We start from the raw sequence: 18,278 nt of genomic DNA on the forward strand, positions 1-18,278 counted from the left end.
GACCTGCGTGTCCCTCTGGCGATGCCAAGGGGTAGAGTGACACGCCAGGCTGTGGCTTTTAATTTCTCATGGAAAAACAGGAACTGAGGTCATGTCTGCCCTGGCGGGGAGAGCTGCCCGGGCCAGCCCTCCCCTAATCTTCACAGCTAATTAGGGGGGCGCAGTTTAATGTGGCTTAACGAGGCTGTGTCTCTGTGCGTGAGCACGGAATTGCAGCAGGGTGGTTCCTGTGGTCATGGCAGGACACTTGGGGAATAAAATGGCACCCCAAATTCGTGGCATCCCCCCCCTTCCCATCACCCCTGGCCTTGTTATGAGCAATCCAGGAAGTTTGCAGAATAAATACCTGCTGTGGGGTTTGGGGGTGTGAGGGTGGGCTGAGGGGGCTGGGGTCTGGAGCATCCAAAGAGGGGGACAGCATGTTTCTGCCAGTCAAGGGAAGAGGAAAGGAGATGAGTTCAGCCAGGCAGAGGGCTGCCAGGGCCACCAGCCACCCAGCCAAAGGGCCTGGCCACCTCCAGCACCCACCCAGCTGCAGTGGGTGCAGCAGGGTGAGGGTCACAGCCAGGCAGGTTCCCCTCCTGGCAGTCACCACACCAGAGCTTGGAGCACTCAAGTGACCCCATGGCACGGGAAGCCGTGAGCTGAACGTCAGGAAATCCTGGTCCTCCATCCAAAAAGCTTCCCAGAGCAGAGAAACGGTCTGTCTGGGCAAATAGCCAAGATCCTAACTGCTAAATAAAAAAAATAAAAAAAAAAAGCAGAACACATGGAGGAACGGTCCTGAGAAGCAAAGGGGCTTGGGAAGGGACTCGAGAGCTGATGCCGAGGCTTTGCCTGGTTTTTGAGTCCCCTGGCAAGGTGGTGGCAGTGAGGCCAGGGGCTGGGCTCGGGTAGGTTTCCAGCTGAAACTGCTGCTTCTCTGCTCTGTGATGGAGTGTTTGGGGCTGAGTGGGAGAAGCAGAGTCCCAGTGAGAATGCAGTGCAGTGGCAGCAATGTCAGTTTTATCAGCACTTGCCAGTTTTTGGGAGGAAACTTGGTGCCTTTTATTTTGCCCTGTGGAGTCTTGATAGCTTTCCCTCCCCCTCTGCCCTGCAGTGGATTAGGCTGGGTTGGTCAGTGCATCCCTAGTGGTGGCTTGATGTCCTTCCTGGGGCCAGTGCCGTGGATCTCCTTGTCCAGGCATCCTGCCCCATCTCCTGGCTGTCCCTGAAAGCCTCCAGGATAGATCTCAAAGCTTTTCCCTCTCCATGAATGGCTGCAGCTTTCCTGGAATTACTGGGGTGGGAGGGGAGCATATCCCCAGGGCTCTTCCAGGGCCACAGTGGCCCCTGGGAGCACCTTGAGCACCTTTCTAACATCCACACCCTCTCTGTCCCCAGGAGGACAGTGCAGACCTGAAGTGCCAGCTGCATTTTGCCAAGGAGGAGTCGGCCCTGATGTGCAAGAAGCTGACCAAGCTGGCCAAGGAGAACGACGGCATGAAGGAGGAGCTGCTGAAGTACCGGTCCCTGTACGGGGACCTCGACAGCTCCCTGTCTGTGGAGGAGTTGGCTGACTCTCCCCATTCCCGCGAGGCTGAGCTGAAGGTCCACCTCAAGCTGGTGGAGGAGGAAGCCAACATCCTGAGCCGGAGGATCGTGGAGCTGGAGGTGGAGAACCGCGGGCTGCGGGCAGAGATGGATGACATGAAGGGCCAGGGGGACAGAGAGCTGCCGGGGCAAGACGCGCGGTTCCTGGTGGGTGTCTCCAGCTGCGGGGACGCGGGGGACACGGTGGCGGAGCTGCGCCGGCACCTGCAGTTCGTGGAGGAGGAGGCCGAGCTGCTGAGGCGCTCGCTGCTGGAGCTGGAGGACCAGAACAAGCTCCTCCTGAATGAGCTGAGCAAGTACAAGTCGGACCATGAGCTGGACGTGACGCTGTCGGAGGACAGCTGCTCGGTGGTCAGCGAGCCCTCGCAGGAGGAGCTGGCCACGGCCAAGGTGCAGATCAGTGAGCTCAGCGGCAAGGTAAAGAAGCTGCAGTACGAGAACCGCGTGCTGCTCTCCAACCTCCAACGCTGTGACCTGGCCTCCTGCCAGACCACCCGGCCCATGCTGGAGACCGATGCTGAGGCCGGCGACTCGGCACAGTGTGTCCCCACCACCGGCTGGAGGGATGGCCTGGGCAGCGAAGCTGATGGGCAGGACAGGGTGCCTGGTGGTGGGAAGGTGCTCGATGGCCCTGCCAAGCTGCTCAAGCCCAAGGACCTGGAAACCTTGCTGGGCATCCGGGACCAGGCGACGCTCGTCAGCAAAGCGATCGACGTCTTGATTTCGGATGCCAATGGCTTCACCTCCGGGCTGAAGGCCTGCTTGGACAACGAGTGCGTGGGGGTGCTGCTGGGCGAGGCAGTGGGCAGTGGTGGTGAGAGCCCCAGTGATGCCAAGCTGATGAATGTGCTCCTCATGCGTCTGGGAGTGCTCCAGCAGGACCTGGGCTGCCTCGTGAGGAAGGTGGACCACCTCACTGGTGGCCTCAAGGAGCACACAGACTCTTTCCCCTTCTCCAGCCCCAGCAGCCATGATGTCACCAAAGAGGGGCTGCAGAAGGAGCATGCCTCTGACTTCCAGGTACGGCTTCTTCCCACATCCCTCACAGCAGCTGCTGCTTTATTTGCTGCCCCATTTCCTCCTGCTTTAATGGAGCAAACCCTGATCCCCAATGTAACCTCCCTCCTGCCTCTCCAGAGCAAAATCCAGACTAACACCTCACTGCATGTCAGTGGCACCGGGGACAAGGTAGGACTCTGTTCCAACGGAGTGTGCCCAGGGTGGGAGGTGATGGGCATCCTGGCACATTCCAGCACAGACTGCTTGTGCCGAGGCTGCCCTGCCCATGGCCAGGGGCTCTCAGGTGCAATCCCACCTTAGCAGGGGCTGATGTTTTAGCTGTTCAACCCAACATCCCCGGCTTGGAAGTTCACTCTTATAGGGGTTGAGTTGGGTGGGAGGAGAGCAACCTGCAGTCCCTGAAATCAGCCCAAATTGTGGGGACCCCGCTTGCAGGAAGCCTCACCCCTCAGGGGTGTCCAGGCGGGATAATTTTGAAAGCAAAGGCTCCAGGACAAATCTGTGTCCAGTGGAGAGCAGCTCATGCTGTGCTGTCGCCCTCCTCTTGAGGGTTCCAGCTCATGCTGAGGATCAGGGATGTCAGTGGTGGTTGGGGCTGCAGGCACAACCCCTTTTCTGGAGCACACTCACTTGTTCAGAGTCCTATTTCTCTGCATGTTGTCCCACCAGTCCCAGGTCCCAGTCTCCTCCAGTCACTGCATGGCACCGTAACTGGTGTTTGCACATTTTTTCCCTCTTTCTCTCTTTTTTCCCCTTTCCCCAAACAATCCAGGCCATGTGTCTCCTCATCCTGTGTTTCCTTTTGGTTTCCGCATTGTCTCCCGCCATGGTGATGAAGCTCCTTCTCCTCCTCATCCTTTTTGTTGTCTTGTAGTTCTTTACTGTTTCGGAGACCCATTGTTTTGTTTTCTGGCTTTTTTTTCTTCCCGCTCTTTTGGTTTGTTCTCATTAACTTGCCCACGCATGCAGCAGCCTGATTTTAGGGACGCCGACCCTTACCGCATGCCCCACGCCAAGGACACGGACCCCGCACACCCCCGGAGCTACAAAACCTGCCGGCCTGAGGAGAACGACTCCTACGCCACCGAGGTATGGCACGGGCAGGGAGCCACGTCCCCTCTGCCAGCGGGGTTGGGGACAGGGCTGTGGGACAGGGAGGTCCCTCTTGAGAGCTGGGGACAAGGGACAAGAGAAACTGCAGAGCCCCTTTGGGGAGGGTCACGGGGAGATGCAGCCAGACAGTCCACCATGCCCATGTCCTCTCTGGGCTGTTGCAGATGAAGGAGCTGCAGCTGGTGCTGTCAGAGGCCAATGAGAGCCTGCGGGGGCTGCAGGAGCAGCTCTCGCAGGAGAGGCAGCTGAGGAAGGACGAGGTGGACAACTTCTCACAGAAGATCTGCCAGGTGAGTAGGCAGCAGCCCCTACCCCTGGGAGACAGGTGTCCCCACACCCATGGATGTGTCATCTCCAGCCCCAGCCCAGTGACCCACTTCGGGACCTGGGTGTCACCTGGGACCACACACAGTCTGTCCCATCTTCAAGGGAAACAGGCTGAGCTCACTTCTCCTCACACATGGGTGTGCAGCCACACAGAACTTCTCCCATGATGCAGCTTTGATGGCTCTGGTATCCCCAGCATGCTGCCAGGGCTTTGCAGCTCTCCAGGAGTGTTAAATACGGGGCTAACACCAGCCTCAGCCCAGACTCTGGGGCAGAGGCACCACATCACTGCCACCAGTCCCTGTCCTGGAGCCCACACGTCTCTCCACAGCTGAAGGAGGACCACCAGAAAGCACTGCTGCGACGGGAGTTCGAGCTGCAGAGCCTGAACCTGCAGAGGCGGCTGGAGCAGAAGTTCTGGAGCCAGGAGAAGAACCTCCTGGTGCAGGAGTCACAGCAGTTCAGGCAGAGCTTCCTCCTGCTCTTCATGAAGCTCAAGTGGTTCCTCAAACGCTGGCGCCAGGGCAAGATGCTGCACAGTGAGGGTGAAGACTTTTTGGAGGTACAGTGGGCTGAGGGGCTCCCACCTCACTGCCATGGAGGGGGGAACACGCTGTTGAGCATCCCAGGGCTGTCCCTTTTGCCTACATGTCCCACCCTGGGCTGTTTGGGTATCCCCCATCCCTGGCTGTGGGCTGAGGGTCCTCTCATCACCCCAACAATGATTTCTCCCACAGGTGAACAGCATGAAGGAGCTATACCTGCTGCTGGAGGAGGAGGAGCTTGCCCCACAGCAACAGGCAGACAACAAGATGTGTGCTGGGGACACCTGGACCCCCAATACAGTGAGTGGGGTCCCCACAAGCCCAGGGGGTGGATCAGGGCAGGATCAACCCTCATTGTGGCTGTGTGGCATGGGGTGCTGGTTCCTCTCAGGGTGCATGTCTAGGTGGGGATGCTCCCTGCAGGCACATCACCCCCAGGGGTGGTCCCTCACCTTGGGAGCAGCCTACAGGGCTGGGATGCAAAGAGGGCAGCTCCCACAGAGTCTCACCCTGTTGGGTCCTCTCTGGTGGGGTCCCAGCTCCCTGTGCTCACCCCTGATCCCTCGGCAGCCCAACGAGTGCATCAAGACTCTGGCGGACATGAAGGTGACCCTGAAGGAGCTGTGCACGGAGCTGCGGGAGGAGCGGCGCGGGGCCAGCGAGCTGCAGCAGCAGTTCACCAAGGCCAAGGCTGCCTGGGAGATGGAGCGCACCGAGCTCAAGTGCCACATTGCTCAGGTAGGAGCCCTGGGCACCCTGTGGGCTGGCAGAGCCCCCTTTGTCCTGGTTGGGGGCTGGGGCGCTGCCTGTGCCCTGTGCCAAGCGCTGGCTGTTGGGCAGGGCTGGGAGCAGGGTGGCACTGTGGGAATCTTAATTAGCAGCCGCTCAGGCAGGCGAGTTTCTATAGCAACGGAGCTGGCACAGAAATCTGACTGTGGAGCAGCAGAGGATGCTCTTTATTCCTCTGCTGGGTTTGTCTGGGGAGGGTGGGATGGGACAGAGACTCAGCATCCCTCCCCAGGACAGGCATCCTGAGCTTCAGAGCCCTCCTCTCTTCTTCTGAATTACAGCACAGGTGGGGGCTCTGCATCTCTGTGGATGCTGCAAAAGGCTGTGGTGAAGGCAGGACATGAAAGAAGGGCAGCCTGGGCTCCTGCCTGCAGTCAGTCCCATTGGTCCTCCAACCCTGCCCTCCCAGGAATGAGGGGTTTCCACTCCCTCACACTGTGTTGGCAGCAGCCCATGGCTGTACATCAGCTCTGCTCCCTAGAGCAGGTGCCAGCACTTCCCAGGCAGGATTTCTCCAGCCAAAACTTAGCAGTGGTGCCCAGTTCCCCACTCCTCATCAAAAGAGAGCAGAGGCAGCATCCCAGTGGCAGCAGTATCCTTGAGGTCTGCTCTGCCAGCCCTGCAGGTGATGATGCCCCTCTCCAGGAGCCAGGTCACACATGGAGGAGTGTGGGCAGAGCACAGCCAGGCAGGCAGGACATTGAGCCTGTGTCCCACTGGGTGACCATCTGCCAGGCCAGCTGGCACAATGTGGCCATGGCTCACCTGCACCCACAGCACACAGCCTTGGGGACAGGTTTATTGCCCAGCCTGGCAGCATGGCACCAGCACTGGGAAGCAGGAGGCACGCAGCCTTGCCCCTCTGCTGGAGATGTCCAGCACCAGGCTGGAGCCATGGGTCCCCCACAGCCACCAATGTGTCCCTGCAGCTGGAGTCAAAGGCAGGCAAAGGGATCACGGAGCGTGCACTGCCGGACTGGAAGGTGGCACTGAAGAGGGAGCGTGAGGAGCACCAACATCTCCTGGCCGAGTCCTACAGCGCTGTCATGGACCTCACCAAGCAACTGCAGATCAGTGAGAAGAACTGGAACCAGGAGAAGGTGGAGCTGCTGGCTCGCTTCAAGGAGGAGCAGCAGCAGGCAGAGCAGCAAGCAAAGGACCTGCAGAACAAACTCAACCAGGTATGGTGTCCCCCATCCTGGATGTCCTCCCACTTCTGCCATTTCCCCAGAGGGAACACTTATTGCAGCTGTTGAGAGTGACTGACATATTCTTCAGTTGCAGAAAGGATCCAACCCGTGGGCCTTGAAGCACTCTGAAATGGAGAAGCATGGCAGCAACTGGAAGGAGGTGGGTAAGAGAAGGTGGAGGGCTCTCAGGGTGCTCATTGGGTCAGGTCTATGCTAAGAGTTAGATGGGAGATTGTGTTAACCCCAATTAATACTCCCTTAAACAGCAAATGAAGCTGCAGGTGGGAGCACTAGGAACTGGGGAGAATGAGAAGGTGGAGGGCGTAGCTGAACACCAAGGGCTTCCGTGGGATTACAAAAAGCTGATCTAAAATAGGTGTGGATGCAATAAGCCCCATGCAACCCTGGCAGTGGGATGCTGGCCCTGGGAGTGTGTGGGAACCTCCTGGGATTGTGTGGAAAGCTGGTGGTGCTGGAAGGAAGCAGGGTGCAGCCCCTGCTCCAGCCCATCTTTGTGCTTTGGTCTTGTCCTGGCTGACCCTGGAGCTTTCTCCTGTTTCCTCTAGGCTCTCAATGAGAAAATCACAGACAAGGAGACAATCTCTGAAGCAGAAGCCAAGGGAACCAACCTCAAAAGGTGAGCTTGCATGGTCCCCAGGGCACAGAGGAAGCCCCTGGGCTTGACATCCCTAACAATCAGGGGGAGATGCAGCCATGGTCCAGGGTAGTCCTGGAGGCCAAGGGCTCCCCATGGGGCATAGGACTGGGTGGCCAGGAAAGTCCTGTTGGGGTGGGAGCAGCGTGTCTCTAGCTGTCCCCCAACCCACTGCCCTGTCCCCTTTTGATCCCCATCCTCTCCCCACAGGACCAAGTCTGTTTCCTCTATGTCAGAGTTTGAAAGCTTGCTTGACTGTTCTCCCTACCTCCCTGGAAAGACTGTGCCAGGGCTGGCTGACCATGCCCGGGGCAAAAAGTCATCCTCAGCCACCCAGCTGCTGCCCAACGGGATCCGGGACAGCGCCAGCATTCCTCCCTCCAACTGTACATATGTTAATATTGAACAAGCCGCCCCTGACAGCCTGGCCAAGGAGAAGCTGGGCATCTCCTCCTGGGACTACTCACAGGCAAGCAGCCTCTCTGGGCACGACCCAGCCCACAAACAAATACAGAGGAGCTACACAGCGCCTGACAAGACGGGGATCCGCATCTACTACAGCCCACCAGTGGTGCGGCGGCTGGAGGCACCTCTGGTGCACAACAAGGAGGGGAAGATCATGATCGAACCTGGATTCTTGTTCACCATGGCCAAGCCAAAGGAGCCAGAGGAGTCAGCCAGCACCGAGGGCACCTACAGCCAGTGGCTGTGCAACTTCTCCAAGCAGCAACGGGAGCTGCTGGATGGTGGGACGGTGGAGGGCGCGGTGCCACCAGTGCCGCGTTTCCCCCCATCGCTGCACGACCTGGAGATCTCGGGCAACATGAGCGACGACATGAAGGAGATCACCAACTGCGTACGGCAGGCCATCCGCTCCAGCTCGCTCGAGAGGAAGGTGAAAAGCACCTCCAGCCAGACCGTGGGGCTGGCCCACGTGGGCACACAGACCATCCAGACAGTGAGTGTTGGCCTCCAGACCGACCTCCCGCGTGGCACTGGTGTGCATGGCAAGAGCTGGTCCCCCCGCAGCTCCTCTCTCGTGTCCGTGCGCAGCAAGCAGATCTCCTCATCCCTGGACAAGGTCCACTCCAGGATCGAGCGGCCATGCTGCTCCCCAAAATATGGCTCTCCGAAGCTCCAGAGGAGGTCTTCCTCTAAGCTGGATGCCTCCAAGGACAGGAGCCTGTGGAACTTGCACCAGAGCAAGCAGAACGGCTCTGCCTGGGCCCGCTCCACCACCACCCGTGACAGCCCCGTCCTCAGCAACATCAATGATGGCTTGTCCAGCTTGTTCAGTGTGGTGGAGCACGCAGGTAGCACCGAGTCCATCTGGAAGCCGGGCTGCCCCGACAGCAGCCGTGCCAAGCCCGAAGCACCCAAGTATGGCCTCGTGCAGGAGTTCTTCAGGAACGTCTGCGGGCGGGCACAGAGCCCCACTGCTCTCCAGGAGAAGAAGGATGCCACTGGGGAGGAGGGCAGCAAGAGAGCCGAGCACCCCGGCCCCGCCACCCACCACCCAGCCGAAAACATCTCCCGCGTCTTGAACAAGAAGGTCCTCAAGCAGAGCAGCTGCGAGGATCCCAAGCCCTCATCCCTGGGGCAGGGCAGTAAGGACACAGCCCTGCGGGACCCCGACCTCATCTCGGCCTTAGCCAGCGAGGTAACGAGGCACGGTGCCCCCCAGGGTGTCCCGCCGTGGCGAGGCTGGCGCTGCCTGACCCCCCTAACCCCGCTGTGCCCTGTCTATCTTTGCAGGACACGGCGTGCGACTGCAGCTCTCAGTCCCTCACCTCCTGCTTCGCCCGGCCGTCCCGCTCCGCCGTCCGCCACTCCCCCTCCAAGTGCAAACTGCACCCCGCGGAGCCCCCCAGGGCGGAGGAGAAGCCAGGGGCCTCGAGTGAGTGAGGACGGGGGGCCGGGGGACGCAGCGTGCCTGCTATCCAGAGTCCTGCCGGAAGAGCGCCCGCGCTGATGTCCGCGGGGGCCCCTCTCGGAGGCGCATCTGTCTCCTAAGCATCCCCTCGCCACCGGGGACGCTTACGAAGCAGATGTGGGGCCAGAGGCTGCCAGTGGCCCCTGGGATGCGTGGGGACATCCGGGGGGGTCCTCGCCGGTTCCCACCGCCCTGGGAATGTCAGCTGAGACCCCACCATGCCAAGGGCTTGCCGGGCCCTGAGAAGGGGAGAGCAGTCAGGGGAAGCTGCTCGCGTGGATAGGGAGGGCTGGGGGGAAGCGTGGCCGTATGGAAGGCTGGCTGGAGGTGTGGTGCTGGAGGGTGCTGGCTGTGGGGCTGCCAGTGCTGCCCGCCCTGCCCGGGCTCCAGCTCGTCCCGCCAGCCCCGATTGCGGCGCGGTTGCATCAGCCGGCGGGTCTGCACGTGCTTCCCCGGGCAGGAAGGAGGAGGGAGGGAGGCTCCCTGCGGTCACCCGGGCTGGGCTGGCTGGGGGGCCCTCCCTGGCCGCCCTCCTGCTCGGGGGAGGCTGCTAGGCCCTTCGCTGCTGGTAAGGGTCCGGGTGGTCCCCCGGGCTTCTTCAGCTGCAGAGATGGGGTCGCTGGGGGCACAGCATGGGGAGAGGCAGCGTGTGCCTCTGTGTGTGTGTGTGCACACCCCTGTGCCCAGGGGCCACGGCTGTGGTGCCCCTGCCTTGCACCCACCTCCCTGCTTGGGGCCACTTGTAGTTATTTCTCCTCCAAGTGCTGAATATACATATTTCTCTTTTTTTTCTTTTTTTTTTCTCTTGTTTTGTTTTGGTTTTTCTTTTTCCTCCACTTCTGGCTCTGCCCAACTCCGGACAGCCTGCAATGTAAAACCAAGTGCATTTTAAAAATACCGAAATGAGCTGCATTGGAGAGGTACCAATTGGATTAAGAGATTGTGGGTTGGGAGGCTGCAGCGTGGCCCGTGGTCTGCGCCGCACATCCCTCTGTTACCACCAGAAAAAGCCTTACCCAAGGAGGGAGGGAGCAGCAGCCACAGCCCCCACAGCAGTGCAGAGCTCCTGGGACTTGGGGGGCTGCGACCCAGCCCCACGCAGAGCAGTGTTGATGCCTCTGTGCAGCTCTAGGAGAGAACAGATTTCTGAGGCAGCTGCCTGACCTATTTTCAATCTGCCTGCCAGGGGCCAGGCAGGGATTCACCCAGATGGAGCTGCCTGCAGGTGCCTGTGGATCCTGGGTTTCTGTGCATTGTTCTGGGGCTGTGTACACTGCTCCAAGGGCTCCATGCAGTGCTCCAAGGGCTCTGCATTGCTCTGGAGCTCTGTACACTGTTCCAGGAACTCCATGCACTGCTCCAAGGGCTCTGCATTGCTCTGGAGCTCTGTACACAGTTCCAGGAACTCCATGCATTGCTCCAAGGGCTCTGCATTGCTCTGAAGCTCTGTACACTGTTCCAGGAACTCCATGCATTGCTCCAAGGGCTCTGCATTGCTCTGGAGCTCTGTACACTGTTCCAGGAACTCCATGCACTGCTCCAAGGGCTCTACATTCCTTTGGGGCTCTGTACACTGCTTTTGGAGCTCTGTACACTGCTCCAGGGGCTCTGTGTTCTGCTCTCGGGCTGAGTACTCTGCTCCAAGGGCTTTGTACACTGCCCCCGGACCTCTGTACGCTGCTCCAGGTGCTCCACATGCCACTCCAAGGGCTGTGTGCGTTTCTCTGGGGCTGTTTGCTCCCAGGGCCTCTGCACATCGTCATGTTGCAGTTTCCCTGACAGACTGCTCGTGCTGCTGAGGCTGCTGCCCTCTCCCGTCCAGCCGCTCGCTGCCCGCAGCAGCAGCAGGGCTGCATCACTGCCACGTCGCAGCCTCCGTCAGCATCTCCGCGACGGCCACTCACTGCCTGTGTCTCCAGACACAACCAGCATCAGCCAGGGCCCAGCAGGCCCAGCACCCAAGGCCTTTTGCTCCTCCTGGCCCCACAGGGACCCTCGTCACCCGGGTGGGGGACACGCAGGGCAGGTGCTGCCCACCCTCACCAGCAGCCGGGGCCGGGTGGTGTCCCTGCCACGGAGAGGCACAGCACTGCCATGGGCAATCTCCTGCTGTACATAGATCCTTTCAGGGTGGTTTTTAGCATTTTCATTGATAATCGGGGTTTTGGTTTTGTTTGGTTTTTTTTTAAAGACTCTCTACTTTTGGAATGTGGTTTCTCATTTTTACAACTGCCTTTTAATTATTTGTAATATTGGTCAGTTCTGTCTTACTCTGTAAATAGCGGTGCTGGGCATTTCCCAGGGGGGCTGAGCTGAGGCTGGGAAAGGGATTTGGGGGGAAAATTTGCTTGAGGTGTGGAGGTGGCTGATTCTACCCCAGCCCCTGTACAGACTCTGCCCCTGTCCTCCCCACATGGCAATGCCCGACCTGTGGTGAAGCCCAAGGTGTTATGGGCACAGCCACACTCACCCCTGCCCTGTTCTCCTGCTTCCTCCCATGAGCCCATGCCAAGGTCGCATGAAGGGCACCTTCTGCCCAGATGACAGGCTCCCTGCCCACCCTGGCCTGCACCCCTGTATCATGCCTGCTTGTCATGTGATGAATAAAGGCCCTGCAACCCCTCACCCACACCCTTGGTGCTGCCTTCCTGTGCTGTGTTGGGGGGACCATGCTGCCTGTCCTGCTGGGGCAGTGCTGCTGCAGAGGGTGGTGTGGGGTGATGCATCCTGTCCCTCTGTCCCCACCATCCTGCCTGCTCTCAGCCCACACATGGTGTCCCATCCTCTCCTCACCTGGCTGTCTCTCCCTGACAGCATCCCCATGTGCTGACCCCAACTGTGCCACACCACTAGGGCTCCTTGTCATCACCTGTGGGTCCTCTCTGGCCTCACTGCCAGCAGTCATCTCACACCAGTCTCCTTTCAGCTTTGCATTGTTTGTGTGATGCTGGTGTTTCTCATTCCTCCCCTGTCCCGTCCCAGTCTGCCCAGCAGCTCACCCCAGCCTGCATACAGACCCTACAGCCCCATTCCCATCACTGCCCATGGCTTTTTGCCCTGTGCCCCTTGATGGGACTTGATGATCTCAGAGGTCTTCTTCAACCATGATGATTCTGTGATTCTCCAATCACCTGCAGGTCCCAGCCTCTTTGAAGGCTCACTCTAAACTGCCTCCCTGAGGTCCTCCAATGCCTACCATGACTCACCCTACCTTCTTTTCCTCCTCCATCATCCTTTATGTTAAATCCCTTTCAACCCTACTCTTTCACCCCCCTTTTCCTATCCCTCCTTTATTCTGCTCTTCCATCACCCACCATCCCATTCCTCCTCATGCTCCATCCCCCATCATATCCCATCCCTTCTCCTGTGTACCCCCTTCTCTTATGTCCCACTGCTCTTATGTTGCTTCTCCATTGTCCACCCATTTCTCCTGCCTGTGCTGTCACCCACCCATCCCTCCCTGCCATCCTCCTCCATCACCCACCAGGTCCCATCTTTCCTTTCCATGCTCCTCCATCAGCCACCATGTCTTCTCCCTCCTTCCTGTCCTCCTGCATCCTCCATCATGTCCTATCCCTTCGTGTGCTCCACTGTCACTCATGACCTCCTATCCCTGTTCTCCCTCATCTCCTCCGCATCCCATCCCTCCTTCCATGCTCCTTGCAGAGTGTGCTGTCATCAGCTGTGTCCCGTCCCTCCCTGCCATGCTATGCTCCTTCATTACCCACCATGTCTCCTTCATCTCTCTCCTGTTCCTGCATCATACACTATATCTCCTTCCTTGTTCTCCATTGCCCAACACCTCCCATCTCCTTTCTGTGCTCCTCTATTGCCCTTTCTACACCTTCCACTCTTCCTATCACATTTGTATCCCATCCCTTTCACCTGCTCCTCCTTCATCCACCACATCCTGGTCCTTGTTATCCTCATTCACCCCCCCATCTCCTCATGTGTTCCTTCTTCACCTCCAGCCTGTCCAATCCATCCTCATCCTGCTTTGCCTTCAGCTTTTCGTTTAACATTCATGTCAATATCTCACCACCTCTTCTTTAGCCCCACCATCACTGTCCTCTACATCTTACCATCATCTTACCCCTGCTTGTCCTCCGTTGCTTCCACCTTCAACCCAATGTTTCAACCTCTTCCAGTCCTCATCTTCTCCACATCTTTCTTCATCATCTCGTAATCTCTTCATATCTTCTCACTCAACCTCCTCCACTTCCCCATCCCAAAATCCACCCTCACCCCCCACTATTTCCCCATCCCTTCAACTGCCAATATCACCCAAATTTGCCTGTTCCACCTCCACATTTCCAATCCCCCTCTTGTGCTTCTCCATTTCCCACCATCTCCTCATCCATCCTACTCCCTTGCCCTTCAGTTTTTATTTTCTTCTCTACCCCCAATGTCTCTCCATCACTCCTGTCATCTTTGTCTGTCTCCCACTGTCTCCTCATCCTTCCTCTTCCTCTCCTCTCCCTCCTTTTCCTCCACCACCTACCATCTAATCTCTCCTTGTTGTCCTCCTCTATTTTTCCTACTTTCTGCCTCCTCCACCTCCCACTATCCCCATCCTTCTCCATGCCCCACACCACCCACTATTTGCCTGTTCTCCCTCATCCTTCATTTCCTACCATCTGCCCAGTCTCCTTATCCTCCCCAGCCTTTTTTCCTCTTCATTATCCTTTCCACCATCTCCCATACCTTCTCCATCTCATACTTTTTCTTCCTCCAGCTCAGTCTCTGTCCTTCCTGTGACCCTCTACCTCCCATCATTCCCCATCCTTGTTCCTGCTGTTTCACCTCTTGCCCTGTCACACCTGGCCTCTGTCTATCTCACCATTCCTTGTCATTTGCCTCCCACGGTCCCCCTGTATCTCCTCAAGCTCCTCCACCTCTCCCTGTCTTCCCACTCCTCCTTATCTTCTTAAGTGTCCCACCTACATCACAGATTTCCCCCCACCCATCCCTGACCTCCAACCATCCTTTCTTACCTTACAGCTCCCTCTTGAACAGTCCTGTCATTCTTTATCTCCCAACTCCATCCTGACCTCCAATCTCTCTCCTATTTGTCCTCTCCTCCATCCTCCCTGCACTCTTTTACTCCCAGCACATCTGGCTGCAGCTGCAATTTTCTGCTTCTTTTCCTCCTTCCCCTGCCTCGTATCCCATTCCTTACCAACCAAGGAAAGCCACCACCAGCTCAGCCACCCCTGATGCAAGCAGGAAGGGTCCTTCCTGACGTCAGGAAACACTTCTCCCTAGGGCTAGTGAAGCTGGAACTGGTCACTGGGGAAAGGGGAGGATCTCTGCCCTTGGAAGGTTTCAATAACTCAGCTAGATAAAGTCATCACTGTCCTGATTTAGCATTAGCAATAACTATTTTGGAACATGGAGCTCCCCTAGATTCCCCCTGGGATCCCTTCATTCACGCACATCTTTGGGAGACTTCTCCAAGCCGTGAAAGATTTCCAAGAGGGCAAGACATGGCTTTGAATGCATCACTTGGAATGCTGCAGAACATGAGGAACTATCCCTGCCACTTGCAGTGGCTCCATGGTGCTCAAGCAGAACCACCACATACTGCTCAAGCAGGACCATCCCACACTGCTTGAGCAGGACCACTCCATGCTGCTCATGTCAGCAACCTTTTGCATCCCACCTTGCTTGAGCAGGACCACTCACTGCTGCTCCAGCAGAACCACCCCAGCAGGACCATTCCATACTGATCAAGCCAGACCACCCTAATGCTGCTCCAGCAGAACCATGCTCATCGAGTAGGACCATCCCATGCTGGTTGAGTAGGACCATCCCATACTGCTTGAGCAGCAACACCCAGTGCTGCTCAAGCAGGAGCTATCCAGGCTGCTGAGCAGGATCACCCAATATAGCTGGAGCAGAACCTTCCCATATTGCCCAAGCAGGACCACCCCCTGTTGCTTGAGCAGGACCATTCCAGGCTTTTCATGCAGAACTATCCCAAGGCTGCTTGAGTACCATAGGCCAGGCCAAAGTGGCTTCCTGAAAGTGAGATATCCCTGAGATTCCCTCAGACCCCAGAGCAAGGGATCTTTGCATCATCTTTAGTTCCCTTCCCTCAGGCTGGGCCATGCAGAGCCACAGTCATGCCCTTCCAACATCCTTATGGCTGCTCCAAGGCACATGGCTGCTGGCACTGCTGCCAAGGGGAGGACAGCTCTCCTCTCCATCCCAAGGGAGCCTCATACCCTGGGGGACCTGTACACAGGGCCTTTCAGAGCACCCCGTGTCACGCACAAGGGCTGGCCAGCCTCACTTCTCTGCAGCCTTTGTCTTGCAATGTTGGAGGCTCCCAGCCATCCCATGGAGGTGACTCTGCCCTTTCCAAGGTGATGTGTCTGGGGGACTGTCCCACTGCAGTACAGGCAGGGACAGGGCAGCCAGTGTCTTGATGGGGTGGAGGTGACATTCCTGCCCAAATGCCTTCTTGGCTGATAAATCTTGGGGAGGGTGGAGGGAATTTGCTACCTGTGTTAGGAACTAGCTGAATTTATGTGTCTCCCCAAGCTGGATTTCTTACTCCAAATGTTCAAACTGTTGTATATTGTACTGGGATTTTTACACTGAATTATTGTAGAAAACAAAAAATTAAAACCAAGTCTGTTAAAAAATAAACATTAAAAATCTCTATGAAAAAAATAAATACCAGCTTGTCTCCAAGATCTCTTCTTACAATTGTGTCAGAGCAGGGATGTTTCCTGCGTGAGACCACACCACCCTCTGGTGTCAGCACCGACCTCAGCGCTGTGCTGGGCCTGCTCCATCCGTGTCCCTTTGCTCCCAGCTCTGTCTGGCTACCGGTCCATCCTTGCACCCACCACCCCAAATCCTGCTCACTCGAAGCAGGTCCCATCCTGCTCCCAGCACACAGACACCCCTCCATGGTGTGGGGCAGGACATGGCCAAGCCAGAGGGAAGCAAAGCAAGGGCAGAGCAGACTCGCTTTGCTGAGTGCTGTCCCCAGCCCTCACAGTACCACCAAGCACCTGTGCAGCCCTGCTGCCTCCCAGGCTGCTGGAATGTGGGATGTGCTCCTGTGCCCATGTGCCCTCACCTGTGCTGGGGCTTCAAGTCCAAGTGAGGTGGCAGGTGTGGGGCAGAGCAACAGCTTCAGGCATCCCTGTGCACGTAGATGATGGTTTGCTCGCTGCTGGGTACTGGTGCAGCTCAGGTCCTACCTGCTCCAGGCAGGGCAGAAGCAGATGGTGCCAGGGGACTGTGTGGGGACACATGTGCCCAGCATCCACAACTGGGCTGAGGCCCAGCATGGCCAGCCCGTGTGCTGCACCATGAGATCTGGATCCTGCATCCCTGGCACTTGGCACCTGGCATTGCTGGCACCTCAGAACCTGCACCACTGCCACCAAGACCCTGCACTGGTATCACCTCAGACTCTACATCACTGGTACCGCCCATTGTCAGCATTGCCATCACTGGCACTGCAGACCCCACATGGCTGCCACTGAGTGCCCTGCATTGCTGACACTGGGGACCCTGCATGGCTGGCACCACAGGCCCTGGATGGTTGGCAACTCATCATCTGAGGGCATAGCCACTGCCACCTGCCCACCCATGGGCCTGTGCCACCTCTGCAGGACATGGCTGCTCCATGGGGCACAGTCACTGAGCACCCCAGAGCCCCAGCTATCCCCACTGCTCAATAAACCGGGGACAAAAGGAGGCAGCTACATTTATGAGTGTGCAAGGACAAGCTCTGACACCTGGAGACAGCTCACACGGAGAAGCTGGTTATTGAGCCCAACCTCCTCTATGTGCTGCTGCTGAAGACACTGCCTCTCCTGAGCCCAGTTTCCCTTTCTCCATCAAATCTCTTACCGACCTGGATCCCTCTTCCAGAATGAAAATAGCAGCAGCTGGCAGAGCCCAAGTAAACAAATGAGCCACTGTGAGAGGAGGGAGCATCTTTATGAGCTAATTGGCCCCATCCAAGAGACAGACAGACATTTTCATGGAGCTCAGGCAAACAGCACTAACATGTCTCCTGGGTTTGATTTATAAGCCTGATTGCATTATTAGCTCATCTCCATATAAAATGATTATGAATATATTGTCTGTACTCTGCAGAGGGCTAAATTACCAGGCTCTGATATTCATCAGCTACCCTTTGAATCTTAAACAGCCTGAAATTCAGAGGTATCTCTCTTCCAGCGACAGCAGAGGTAGAAAGGAAACAGCTCAGGCTTTATCCTTGTGTTCAGCCCTACCTGGCCTGTTAAGCACCCCAATTAACACCCGGTACCCCCAGTGCTGGAGCAGGAGGATGCAGGGAGGGAGGCGGCTCGAGCCCAGGGGCTGTGGAGCATGTGCCGGAACCCAGAGCCAAGCCTGTGCTATTGAGCAGTTACATTTACAAACAAAGGAGCTGATAACTCCCAGCGGGACTGAAGGGCTGTTATCACGGTGCTGATTAAAATTTCCTCTGCAGCCAGCCGAGAGGAGGAGTGTCATCAGTGGCGAGACAGAGCAACACGGTGTTTAACCCTGTGCTGATTCGTTCAGCGCAAGCGAAGGGCTGCCCAGACTGGCCAGGTGCTGAAAATTAGCACAGAAAACCACAACAGGAAGATCCACACCTGATCACACCCTCCCACTCCATTTTCTATGCCTCCCATTCCATTTCACCCCTGCTCTGCAGGTCCCAGGAGCTTTTGCTTGTGTCACTTGTGATTCCTTCCAGATCCTTTGCTCTTTTGTTCTGCCCCTCAATGCTCTGCTTTTGCCTATGGTTAAAGAAAACTTTCTCTTCCCACTGGAGGATATTCTGATAAAGCCTCCCACAGCCTCTGGCACGTCCATGCAAAGCATAAGCTTGTTTGTGCTGTGACATGTTCACCAAGGGTAAGGTCCATGCTAAAAAGATGCCTTCTTTGATTGCCATCACCAAGCTGCTGAAACTGCCTAGTCAGGCCCTGGGCGAGATGGAGATGTCCATCCTGTCCAGGAGATGGTCTGGGATGAGTGGACAGGTAGTGGGAGAGCAGGTGGCTTGCTGTCCTTCTCTTCCATGCAAGACATGAGCCTCAGCCATCACACTGACCATGGTGGGGCTTCAT

At 57.2% G+C, this 18,278-nt stretch overlaps 1 protein-coding gene across 2 annotated transcripts in view; it reads left to right on the forward strand.

The window, feature by feature from the left end:
- The window catches only part of MTCL2 (microtubule crosslinking factor 2), a 30,653-nt gene extending 14,816 nt beyond the window's left edge, over window positions 1-15,837 (forward strand). Inside the window, exons 5-16 of one of the 2 annotated variants that reach the window (XM_071572705.1) lie at window positions 1,384-2,613; window positions 3,583-3,702; window positions 3,891-4,016; window positions 4,385-4,615; window positions 4,791-4,898; window positions 5,169-5,336; window positions 6,317-6,568; window positions 6,666-6,737; window positions 7,144-7,214; window positions 7,443-8,892; window positions 8,988-9,129; window positions 10,029-15,837. In XM_071572705.1, coding sequence (XP_071428806.1) covers window positions 1,384-2,613; window positions 3,583-3,702; window positions 3,891-4,016; window positions 4,385-4,615; window positions 4,791-4,898; window positions 5,169-5,336; window positions 6,317-6,568; window positions 6,666-6,737; window positions 7,144-7,214; window positions 7,443-8,892; window positions 8,988-9,129; window positions 10,029-10,057 — 3,999 coding nt within the window. In that variant the 3' untranslated portion in view covers window positions 10,058-15,837. The remainder of the gene's footprint in view (window positions 1-1,383; window positions 2,614-3,582; window positions 3,703-3,890; window positions 4,017-4,384; window positions 4,616-4,790; window positions 4,899-5,168; window positions 5,337-6,316; window positions 6,569-6,665; window positions 6,738-7,143; window positions 7,215-7,442; window positions 8,893-8,987; window positions 9,130-10,028) is intronic. The other variant, XM_071572706.1, reaches the window with a different exon arrangement.
- The last annotated feature ends 2,441 nt before the right edge of the window (window positions 15,838-18,278 follow it).

The sequence above is a fragment of the Pithys albifrons genome, chromosome 18 (assembly GCF_047495875.1).
Source record: "Pithys albifrons albifrons isolate INPA30051 chromosome 18, PitAlb_v1, whole genome shotgun sequence".
NCBI lineage: Eukaryota > Metazoa > Chordata > Aves > Passeriformes > Thamnophilidae > Pithys > Pithys albifrons.